This window comes from Rhincodon typus, chromosome 2 (genome assembly GCF_021869965.1).
Source record: "Rhincodon typus isolate 14 chromosome 2, sRhiTyp1.1, whole genome shotgun sequence".
In the NCBI taxonomy this organism is placed as follows: Eukaryota; Metazoa; Chordata; class Chondrichthyes; order Orectolobiformes; family Rhincodontidae; genus Rhincodon; species Rhincodon typus.
Window position 1 is genome coordinate 79150496 of NC_063333.1, and position 12517 is coordinate 79163012.

Below are 12517 nucleotides of genomic sequence, written 5' to 3' on the forward strand. Positions count from 1 at the left end.
CTGAGGTCACAAGCTGTAGAGCTGGATGAACACAGCAGGCCAAGCAGCAGAGGAGCAGGAAGGCTGACGTTTCGGGCCTAGAGAAGGGTCCAGGCCCGAAAAGTCAGTCTTCCTGCTCCTCTGATGCTGCTTGGCCTGCTGTGTTCATCCAGCTCTACACCTTGTGACCTCAGATTCTCCAGCATCTGCAGTTTCTGCTATCTCAGATACTGAGGTCGTTTGTCTTTTTAACATGTCACAGCTGTCATGAGATACTGTTTCAGAAGGTGTTTGGTTCCTTTTGAGCACCTAATTTGCCTCTGAGCCAGTTCAAGCACTTGCATTTGAAAAACGTTGCTTCACCTTCACTGATACAGTGTGAAGGTTGAACATCGATGGTTTGGGTATTGAATGTTGGATTGAACATCCAGCCTGATATATCTCCATTTTGTGGGAAAGACTAAGCTAAGAGCCAAAAATATAAGATGGTAAGTAATAAATCCAACAAAAAGTTCCCGAGAAATGTTTACTCAGGTAGTGAGAATATGACACTTAGTTTTGTTATTTACCACAAGATACTAAGTGTAGGGAAACTGCACAAGATGAATGAGAAAGAAAGGGATGAGAGGATTTGGTTTACTGACATGATTGGCTGAGATGAGCTGTGGGCTCCTGTGGAGCATTACTGTCCAGGATGGGATTGAGGCAAATGACCTGTTTCTGCTAAGCATGTAGGAACAAGAGTAGACTGTTTAGCCCATTGAACCTGCCTGATGTTCTAGATCATTGCTCATCATCTCTGTGGGAAAGCGGCACTATTTCCATATCCTGTAATGCCATTAGTCTCCATAAACCCAGCATTTGTCTTAAACCTGCTCAATGACTGAGCTTCGCCAACCCTCCAGGGTATAGAATTCTCAAGATTCACCACAGCCTGAATAAACTCCTCTCTTTCTCGGTCTTGAGTGGCTGACCCCTTCAACTTGAAGATGTGCTTCCTGGTTCTAGAGTCACAAGCCAGGAGAAGCATTCTAAGAGTTTTGTAAGTTTCAATTAGATCAGTCTTTTAGTTTTTACAAATTGTAGAGAAGACAGACAATTTCCTCATTCCTCATAAGGCAGTCCTGTCATCCCAGGAATTCATCTGATGAACCTTTTTTTTTTTTTTGTTGCACTCCCTCTATGGCAAATATTCTTCTTGAGACCAGGAGACCAAAACTGTGCCAAATGAGGTCTCGTCCAGGCTCACACAACTGCAGCAAAATGTCTTTGTACTCAAAATCTCTTTTTGCAACATGTCCTGTTTGTCTTCCTCATTGCTCGCTTGCACCTGTAAGTTAACTTTGTGACTCATAAACCAGTACGCCCTAGACATCTGCACTTTCCAGCATTTCAATATTCCACCTTCATTTTCACTATCAAAATGAATAACTTCAAATTTGTTGTGTAAAATCTGCTCTATTATATGATCCTTTAAAGCTGAAGTATTCTAAATGATATTTACAGAAAAGAAACAGCTGGAGGACAAAAGCATGAAAGAATTGTTAGATGAAGCTGGAAATTGCTTCAGGCGATCCTATATTTTGAGCTCTGCTATTTATTGGGGATTCTACATCAATTTAAATTTCATAATTATAGTGCAAAATTAGCAAGAATCTTAAACTCTGCATCCTTTCAAGGTTCTGTGAAAATCCTGCAACCGTTTCCAATTATTGGCTGCAGCAATACTTTAGTTTTTATCTAAAACCAGATGCAAAAGTGCATTGTCTGCAACTGATCACATTTTTCATTGAAGTAGAACGTTTGATCCAATAATATAATAACTGGTACTGATTGTGTTTTGATTTAAGATCAAATACATGCATAAAAATTGGCAAATGCTTTATGCAGTGCATCCTGAGGCTGGTCTGCGCACAGTTATCAATATAAGGCATTATATAGACTAACAAAATGTTTTCCGATCAGTTACTAGTTGTACAGAGCTTAAGTATTGCTGAAAAGAGACCTGTTGCCAAAGTCTTTCACTTACCAAGACACGTGAATTCCAAATTTCAAACAATCAAAAATTTTATAGTATAGGAGAAGAGGTGCTGATTGGTTGGCTGAGGTTTTACCACAGAAATCCTCGACTATCGGCTCCCCAGTCTTGCAAGTAATTGCAGTAAAAGGTACAAGGCTTGAATATCTCTGCTCGGTTCGTAGAGAATGGATTTCTGCATATGGATGTATGTGGCTTCATGCAAATTTTAAATCGGCCCTGTTACAAGTGCAACTGATTATCTTCAGTTTGTTGACAGAATAGCATACTCTGGTTTAGGCAGTACTTGCTAAACAATTGGGGAATCACATCCAACTGTTGGTGTTCTATTTAGGATTTTATAAGGATGGTTTGGGTGACTACGGTTCCTTGCTTATTATGAACATCCAAAGGAACATCGTCTTATTTACTTAGCCAGTTGCTAGGCTGTATGGCCCGTGTATATGATATCAACCCTGTACTGAAGCTCAAACTACATTACTCTGGTTTGTGATGCACTGAAAATAATTTCAGGTTGATGGCATCCTATTAGTGGAAAAACTCATCACATTGCCACAGCACAGTGGCTCATTTACATTGGTGAGAAGTGACATACTTTCTTATACAGGGATCCATTTTCTGCAAACAAAAATGTGCTATCCTGTACCTCTTTTTCATTTACCTTGAAGTGTAAGGAGCCTATAATACGTGTGCATTAGTGATGTACATTCATTCACTGATTAGCTGTAACACTGCCATGGAGAAAGCAGAATTGATGCGCCAATCAGCTCCCTTTTCTCCAGTGTTATGAACTATTGAGCATTTGAAATTTGGCATTCCTGTCCTGTTTAAATGCATGACAAAGCTACGACAACCTCGCTTTTCAACAATATCAAAGCATTTTCTCTTTTTCTAAGAAAATGACAAAGATTTCTTTGTCAGATGATGTAATGTAGTTTGATCATTGTAATGGATTTGGTCAATGTATGTAAGACTGCTGCATTCATGTTTCGTGAAGAATACTTCTATTTTGAATTCTGTTAGAGAAAATAACAGCTCCAGAGTGTGTTTATCTCCCGTGTCTCTTTTGTTCTAGGTTTTGGATAGTTTGTTAGCTCAATATGGTTCAGTCGAGAACTGCGAACAAGGTAAGCAACTGGAAAACATATTTTTGCTATTTATGGATTGTTATTTACCTGTTAACTGTTCCATTTTTTAAAAAAAATCACTTGTGCTGTCTGTTCTGTAGTAAACACGGAAACAGAGACTGCAGTAGTAAATGTTACGTACTCTACCAAGGAACATGCGAGGCAGTAAGTATTTATTAGTTTGTTTTTTCTTGGTTATTTTAATTGTGGAAACACTAATTAGTGCCAAGAGTTTGTGGCCATCTTGATACACCACTTCAGGACTGACTGCAAAGATTACTTTTTCCTAAACATCAAAGTGAATTTTTTTTCCCATCTCTCCATTTTTCAGTGTCATAGTTGTAAATGTTTGCTCAGCAATACTGAAGTGCTAATGTGGCATGCAGTTGAAGCTATTTTTTAAAATTCATTTGAGGTGGATAGGGGGGCCAGGGTGTAAAATGGTGTCGCTGGCTCAGCCAGCATTTGTTGCCTGTCTGTAGTTGCCCTTGAACGTGATTGGTGAGCTGCCTTCATGAATCACAGCAGTTCATGTGCTGTAGGTAGACACTGAGGAATGGTAATTTATATTTCCAAGCCCAGATGGTGGATGGCTTGCAAATTTTCATCTTGGACTTATCAGGACAGAATCACAAGAACATCAAATTTCCTGATGTTACTTGATAAAATGGTGCTAATTGGTTGGCAAGTTGACTCTGGAAGTGTTAAGACTGAGAATGCAGTAGGGAATGGTTAACTGTTGTGTTTCTGTTTAAATTCAAACCAGGCAACTCAGCTGTAGCCACAGCGCGGCCTTGGGAATTTTTCAGCAGAACTCGAGTTTTTTTTGTTTACATTTTGTTTCTGCTGCATGTTTTGTGCAATGCAAAAGTAAAATACTGTTGATGCTGGAAATCTGAACTTGAATCAGAAAATTATGTAAAACCTCTGGTCAGGTGACAATTGTAGAGCGAGAACCATTCTTTTGGGTTGGTGACCTTTTATCAAAATTGAAAACCTTTAGAAATGCAGCAGTTCTTTTAAACAAGTACTAAGGGAAGAGAAGAAAAGAAAATAGGTAGAAGCCTGGAGTGATTTAAACAAAAAAAAATAGAGCGGGGCCAGTCATTATAGTAATGGACCAGTAAAGAAACAAAACATTGCTGTGGAGGAGCTAGAAATTACAACACCAGAGCTGCTGCCAGCATATGCTGTCTCAACAAGCTTCGAGCAACGGTAAAGATCAGGTGGTGGGGCATTAATTGGTTGTTTGTGTGTGCTCCCATATTCTGGTACTTGACTTCTGACTATACATACTTTACTGCAGTGGTAGTGCACTATAACAAGATTCAGCATACCTTAAACTCACTTGTAGCACAAGGGACTGTTCCAAAAGAGAGGGAAGATCTTTGATATGCTCGTTAAACCTAGGAGAAAGTGACTTCTTAATTCCACTATGATGTAGCATTACTTTTCAGACGCCAACATTTTGGTGAAAGTGAACTGCCACTGTACATTAACGTGTCTCTCATGTTTTCCTTCCTCGTTTTAAGACCTCCTTTACCTCCTTCAGTTCACCCAAAATCACTTCTGCCGGTAGAACTATTCTCCATCTATTCCAGCTAACATCTCTGACATTTTTATCGGTATGCATGATAACACAAAAGTATTACAACTTCTAACTAGGATCTGATATTTTGCTGTTAAGAATCACCTGTTTAAAGTCTTTTTTTAAGTTGCTATGTCCATCTAACATAATGCTAATGTATATTTGAGCTATTTCTTCAGGTGAAGTCAGTCTGCAAACTGTTTCTTGCATATTTATGGGTTTGGCCCAGAAGAGAGCAGACCTTTTTATTTGCTTTTGACGTGAGCCTTGCTGGCATTTATTGCTTAACTATCTTTGTCAAGCTGATGGTAAGTGTCACTGAACTGGTGTAGGTACATTGATAGTAATGTTAGGGATTTTGTCTGGAATCACCCACTTGTGTATGGTTAGGCAGTCTGTCTCCTAACAAGTGCACACTGGATACTAGATTTATATATTTGCGATTATCCTTTCCAAAACTCTACAAAGTGCTTGCTGTTCTCATTGAAAGTCCGTCAGGAAATGAAGATTTTCCTGTATTCTCCTTAAACTTGCAAGTAATTCTATATTTCAAAAAAGAACTTTAACAATTCTACTTATCATGCGTCCTGTCAATAGAAAAATATAAACAGACAGTTATGACTGTCAAAAACAAAATTCTGAAGATGTTGAGACTCTCCCTTTCTCTGGATGGGAGAACGCTGATAAATGGCTTAAAAAATCAAGTTGCGGGTTTTCCTATGAAATAGTAGTGCCCTTACCTCTGAACCAGGGCTCCATGTTCAAGTACCACCTGCTCCAGAGGTGTGTAATAACACCTCGGAACAAGTTGATTAGAAAATATCTCGAAATCTGGTTGGAAAGAAGCTTGTTTGCAATTGTTCTGGAGTAAGAGAACCTCAGTTATTTTATCCCCCTCTCTAGAGATGAACAACATTGAATTGCCTAGACTTGACTGCATTTTTTTTCTGGTTTCTAACCATCTGTTTTAGGTAAATAGTTAATGCTGATAAGTTGTACTCACCAGTTGGTTTGGGAGCTTCTTGGATTGGAGAGGATGGAGTCAGTATAAACACAAGGATAGTTTCTGTGATTTAGAGTCAAAATCTGACTGGTCTGATTTTAAAGTTTGTTTTTTTAGCTCTGCATTTTCTGTGTAATGAAGGAATACAGTATTCACACAATTACTTTGTAGTATAGGACATAATCACTGCTGAAAAGAGACTAAGTCAAAGCTTTTTGTTTTACATTCATCAGGGCTAGGACATAAACCAAACTTTGAAACAGCACCAATATATACATGAGACATTGGTGCTGATTGGTTGGACTGGAGTTGCAGCTGGATCTGTTACTCAGTTAGCTAAGCTTGACAGTTAACCTCAGATCAGACAGGTAAGCTGATTGGTCAGGATATTGCCACTGGGAATTCGGAAGGGATACAAAATCTTTCCCTAGAAATGTTAAAGTCCCATGTGTAATGTGTACTTTTTTTGGAATATAAACACTGCACTCTTGCTTTCTCACACCTAGCACCTTCCCTCAGTCTGCCTCTTCCCTTGTTTATCCTCTTCTCCCCCACCTTGCACCCCATTCCCTTGCTCCCGCATGCTTTCCCTTGCTTGTGCTCTTGTCATCGCCGCCTTTTGTTGTTTCCTCCTCCCTCCACCACTATAAATAAAGACCAAATGGTGTCCAGGGAAGCTCGGGATGCAGGACATCAAGGCAAATTCTGGTACATCCCAGAAAATTTGAGATGATCACTCTTACTAACAGGTGAACCTGAAGCTAAGGAGTGTGGGGGAAAAATCTTAATGTCAAGTAGGCTGTAACAACCTAGGAAATGACAGACCAAAGTAATTGATCCAATAGGGCATCCCCACTCCAGGTGCAAAACTAAGTAAGGATGTATTGGCTTTGGGGTGTGGGAGAACAGCCTAGATTTAATTGTATGTAGACTCTAACTGGTTAAGCTACGAAGAGAGGTTAAAGGATCTAGGGTTGTATTACCTGGAATTTAGAAAGACGGCAGTGAGTTCGTGCGAGCTGTCAAGGTATTGAGGGGAACATTTAAAGTAGATTTAGTGAAGATATGCCCACTATTTAAGGGAGCATTGGAATCATGGGTATAGTCGTGAAAACCTATGGCTGTAATTTCAGTAGTGAAATTAGTCAAGTCTTGTATGCACAAAGGTTGATTACCACTTGTGGACTGTTAGATATTTGCAACTTAATTTATGATGGTTATATTTCTTTTTGTTTGGGGAAATAGGGCAAAGGTGTGTATTTAGTGTTACATTTGCAGATCAGCCATAACTTCAGTGATGGGTAGAACATACTGATCAACTCCTGTGTCCATGTTACAATAAAAAAGTTTGCATAATGACATGGTCAAGCTTTAGTTTTGATAAATGGTCACTGAGCTGAATTCTTCCAAATATTGATAGATCTTGTTCAATGTTTTCTGATTTCCAGTATAAATGTTTTGAGTTGGATAATATTGCAGTTTTCTTTAATCTTAATAAAACCTTGTTAACCTATGGGAAGAAAAGTGCATGTGCATCTAGTCATGAGTGATACTCGTGTATTAACGGTTGCTTCCTTTAATAGGGCAATTGAAAAACTTAATGGTTATATGTTGGAGAATTGCGCACTTAAAGTAACCTACATCCCTGATGAGCTGGCTGGTCAACAGAGCTCACAACAGCCAACCTCTCAAACACGGCGTGGTTTTGGACAACGAGGTCCACCTCGGCAAGGGTCTCCTAATGGTACAGTTAGACCAAAACAGCAGCAGTCTGATGTTCCTTTGAGAATCATGGTTCCCACTCAGTTTGTAGGTGCCATCATTGGGAAGGAGGGAGCAACAATCAGGAATATCACAAAACAAACACAGTCAAAGTAAGTATTACAGCTGCAAATTTTAACATGAACTTAATTACTTGTAATTCCTTTATTAAGACTGTATGCTTTATTTTGTGCTTTTCTTGGGTAAGCGGGGCAAATTATGACAACAGTTGCTGATGTGATCACAGCTCATTGAATTGAAGTACACATCACAGGTGGATACAAGTGCCAAGTTTGTACATTACCTTGATCCCCTCAAATTTGAAGAAGAAAGAAAATTGGCAAGAAAAGGAATTTGACATGTTGACATTTATGGTCCTGGTAGACAGCAATACCTTTTTTAATTCAAACTTCCCATTAATAACTGAAAAGTGACAAGATTTCATATTTTAAACATGAACTGTAACTAACTGTTGATCAAAGCACTATTAACTGAACAGTCTCTATATAGGCAGTTTCCACCTTTTAAACCACCAAATGGAAAACCCCTCCTTATTCTTAACCCTACTGGGAAAAAAAACCACTTTAGGTAAACTTTGAACAGTCCTTTATGGAATTATTCAGTTTTCCCAGAATCAATCCAAAGTGATTAGTTCCCAAGCTTTTTTGGTCTGTTAACTTGCATTCTTAGAACTGTCTTCCACAATGCAGTTTTCTTTTCCTGGAGATGCTTCCTTTATCCCAAACTAGGGAACTCCTCTCATCTGGTTTTTTTTTTTTTTTTTTTAAAACTCTTCGAGTTTGGTCTTTTCAATCCAAACATATTCTATTCCACCACATTGCTGTACATGAACCACAGAGACTTGTTTGGCCTCTACCTCCTGCTTTTCTTTCACGTCCAGTCAGACGCAAACACTCTACGATATTCTGGGAAAGCCTGTAACCTGGCCCTCTTCATCCTACTCCAAATCCTCTGGGACAGTGTAAGATAGAAATGCTTTCTTCGAAAGTCCAACCCTTAGTTGGTCAGTTAGCTGGACAGCTGGTTTGAAACATCTGTAAACATCCCCTTAGCTAAAGAAACACTCACCTCACTACTAGACAGACCAGGGATACAGACACTTGACAACACCAACATCATCAGCAAAGACAGCACCACCCTTAAACTACTGGATCTGTGGCTCGCAACCCATTTTTCCTTCAACAGCAAGATCTATGGACAAATCAACAGAACACCCACGAGATCACCGACATCAGGATTAATAGTGGAAGCCATAATGCGAAGGCTGGAACAGACAGCACTTCCCACCATCTGCTTATGTGGATGACGCCTTTTGTGATTACCAAATGTGCTAAACTGAAAGAAACCCATCTACTCAAACAAAATGCTCACTGGCTTAAAATTCACAGGGAAGAGGAGAACAACAACAGACTTCTCTTCCTGGACATAACAGTCGAAAGGATGGCCAATGGTGAACTCCAGACCAGCGCACACAGGAAGGCCACCCATATGGATCAGGTACTCCAACCATAATAATAGTCATCCCAATACCCACAAATGGAGCTGCATCAAAACACTCTTCAAGCAAGTCGCAACACAGAGCAGCACCCCGGAACTGAGAATACCTACAGCATCTTTTAGAAACAGCGGTTACCCAAAAAGCGTAGTCCGTTGATATCTGCACAACACGTCCAGAAACACTAGTCACCCTTCCATATGTTAAGGACATAGCTGAAATGACCACCAGATTACCCCACTTCTCCCTCCCCCTCCAAGAATCATGGTAACCTGCACACCGACAACTACACTATAACAGTTACTGACCAGAATAAGGGATCCACCAACTAACAGATCTACCAGATACCATGCAAGGACTGCCAAAAACATTACATAGAGCAAACTGGATGGAAACTAGCCATCAGGATTCGTGAACGCCAACTAGCTACCAGGAGGCATGACCACCTATCGCTCATTTTCAATACACGTGGACAAAGAGGGACACCAATTCGACTGGGACAACATAGCCATCCTAGGACAAGCCAAGCGAAGACGCACATGAGAATTCTGGGAGGCCTGGCACTCAAACCGGAATTCCATTAACAAACATGTAGAATTGGACCCCTTATACCAACCATTAAAAACAAATCCGGAAGTGATGCCACCCACCCTAACAAACAGCACATAAATAGTAAGCGGGACAGGAGACCGACGCTTCACCGGAAGCACGCTCATGGTACCTGCATGGTGATGAAATGTTTGTGACAAACTTCCCAGCTCGGTGAGCAAGTCAACAACTGCATCAACGACCCAAGCTACAAATCATCTCAAAAACCTTGTTGGTTTGAAATGCAGAGTGATGCCAGTGACTTGGGTTCAGTTGCCAGATGATGTCATTGTCACTATGAAGAACTCTCTCCTCCACCGCTTCACCCCTCGCCTGAGGCGTGGTGACGCTTGGGTTAAAATCACCAGTCATTTCTTTCTAATGAGAGAGCAGCCATATGTTCCAGGCAATTTTTATCTCCATATAAGCACAACTGGACAACCTGTCATTTTCAACACCATTTCTGGATCAACTTCCACTGATAGTGCACGGGCTGCTGTGATTATCTCTAAGCAGAAATGCCTTGCACCTTCATTCCATAGAAATAACCTAAACCTTCATTGCCGAGTGTGAAAGGAAGCTGCCCAGCTTTGCTAACAGGCAGACTTTAGAGTAGGTCACTCTCTCTCTCTTTCTTTTACCTTTGAATTTTAAAAAAAAATTCAAACTTTAAATCTTTTTTACCTTCTAAATGCAAAAGCACTTAATGATATGAGTGAACAAGAATTTCAGCAGCTGACCATATGCAGGAATTTTTCTTATTCACTTGAGATGTGAGCATCACTGACTGGACCAGCCTGTATTGCTTATCCCTAGTTGCCCTCAAGGTGGTGATGGTGAGTTGCTGTCTTGAACAGTTGCAAACTGTTTGGTAGACCTTCATTAGGGAGGGAGTTTGAGATCTTGATTCAGTGATATTGCCATTCTAAAAATATCGTTCCAAGTCAGGATGATGAGTTGTTTGAAGAGGAGCTTTCAGGTGATGGTGCTCTGACATTTCTGCTGCCTTTAGCCTTGTAAATGACAGTGGCCATGAATCTGAAGGTGAAACCAAACTCTGGGTTCACCTATTCACCTTTGATGTGAAGGTATATTTTAAGAAAACAAAAAAAGTTACAAAAATAATCTTTCGATTCCCTAAGGTTGGCCTTGATATTTAGGGTATTTTGAGTGTTTGTTTTTAATCTGTAACATTTGATCTACAATATGATTGCCAGACAATAAATGAGCCTTTCTTAGTATTGGAATGTACACAGGAAATCTTTTGTCTCGATTTTGAAGTAACTCACTCCTCCTCCTGCCTCCCAAAGTAGCATGCAAAGTCCCAGAAATACCAAACAGAAATGCTTACTTGTACTTCACTTATTTTTGTACAACAAAATGTGTGCAAAATATTTAAATCATTTACTTTAACCGATCATTTACAATTCAAAATTTAATGTTTTTGTTTGCAAGCACACATTATTCTCCACATAATGGGAGAAAAACCCTTTGCAACCTGCACAAGCAGACATGATTTTAAAGTTTCAGAGGAGCAGGAAATTTGATGTTTCAGGTCGGGACCCTTCTTCAGAAAGCCCCATTTCTGGTCTGTTGTGCTTGTCCAGCTCCACACTGTTATCTATGACTCCAGCATAGTCAGTTCTTGCTATCCCTATGATTTAAAATTTGCTCTGAAAGATGGCGCCCCCAAAAATATAGCCTTCCCTCAGTGGGGATTTTCTGCTCTGGCCTGATTTTAAGATGCATGTCAAACTGCTAATGAAGTAAAGAAAATCATTGTTCTTACAGAAAGCACCTTTATATTGTATCTATCGAGTATTGCTCGTGATTAATTTGGAGAATGGCTCATCTTAACTTGTGTGTTGATTTGTGATAGACTTTGTCTTTTTTCGGATGTTTTGCTTTGTATCTGGTTTGCAGATGTTTGTTTTTGGCCAGATATTCTGAGGCGTGGCAATCACGGTTGGTTTGGCACTCTGCTCATATTTCTTTACCTTCGGACTGGCTGTAGTTTGGTGTTTTTTTTTGCGGCTGGGAATTTCAATCCCAGCCCTTTTCTGTTTTTGGAACTGAGGTGCAGCTGAAATCAAGACTATATATTTTTCATCCATTTGTGCAGAGCAATTAGAGGAAGTCACACCACTCCCCTTTCACTGCAGATGGTGTTGTTGACAGTGGGGGTGTCAGATCCTGGGTTTGGCAGTGGTAGAGAGGAAAGGAATAACATTGCGTTGAAAGTAGGCTGGTGTGTTGGGGAGGTTGTTTTCAGGGAGCTTGGGAGGTAGGCTAAATTGGCAGATCAACTTTACAGTCAACTAGGAGATAAAACTAGGTTTCCAATTGTTCAAGTTTTTTCCTGTGTAACTGTATTAATTTTACAGAATCTGCCAAATTCTTTGACACTTAAGCTGCTTTCTTCAGAGGATTTCGGACATGGGGGAATTACCCTTTGGGATCTTCAGTTTCACAGGCAATTCCCATAAAGTGCACACTGCTCAAACAAAACAAATGAGGGGTAACAAGTGCTTTTTACTTTCTGCTTTGTCTCTCCATTCTGTTCTTGGACAACAATGTATTAGCGTATTACACTTGGTTCTCCAGTCACTGGAGCAAAACGGAAGGACTTCTTCAGTATTTGGTTAATAAATTATCTACCACGAGTCTGATTAAAGGCTTTATTTTTTTCTTTCTGGTTAGGTGATGCAGAATATTTTGCTGACCCTTTTTTTTTCTTTTTGAAGCTGTGGATTTTAACCATTTTAGGTTGAGCCCATCTCCAACCCCGTTGCAATGACAAATTTCTAGCTGTGACCCAAACCTACTATTCTATAGAACCCAGTAACTGGGCCGTTGCCCCGGCTGGGGAATCAACATAGATCTTTTAAAAAGAGTGAAACACACTATTTATTGACCT

The 12517-nt window shown here is 39.9% G+C and overlaps 1 protein-coding gene across 3 annotated transcripts in view; it reads left to right on the forward strand.

The window, feature by feature from the left end:
* igf2bp3 (insulin-like growth factor 2 mRNA binding protein 3) overlaps positions 1-12517 on the forward strand; it is a 118041-nt gene that overhangs the window by 71053 nt on the left and 34471 nt on the right. For all 3 annotated transcript variants that reach the window (XM_048606584.1, XM_048606571.1, XM_048606577.1), the window contains 3 exons: positions 3093-3144; positions 3246-3309; positions 7319-7609. In XM_048606584.1, the coding sequence (XP_048462541.1) occupies positions 3093-3144; positions 3246-3309; positions 7319-7609 (407 nt within the window). The remainder of the gene's footprint in view (positions 1-3092; positions 3145-3245; positions 3310-7318; positions 7610-12517) is intronic.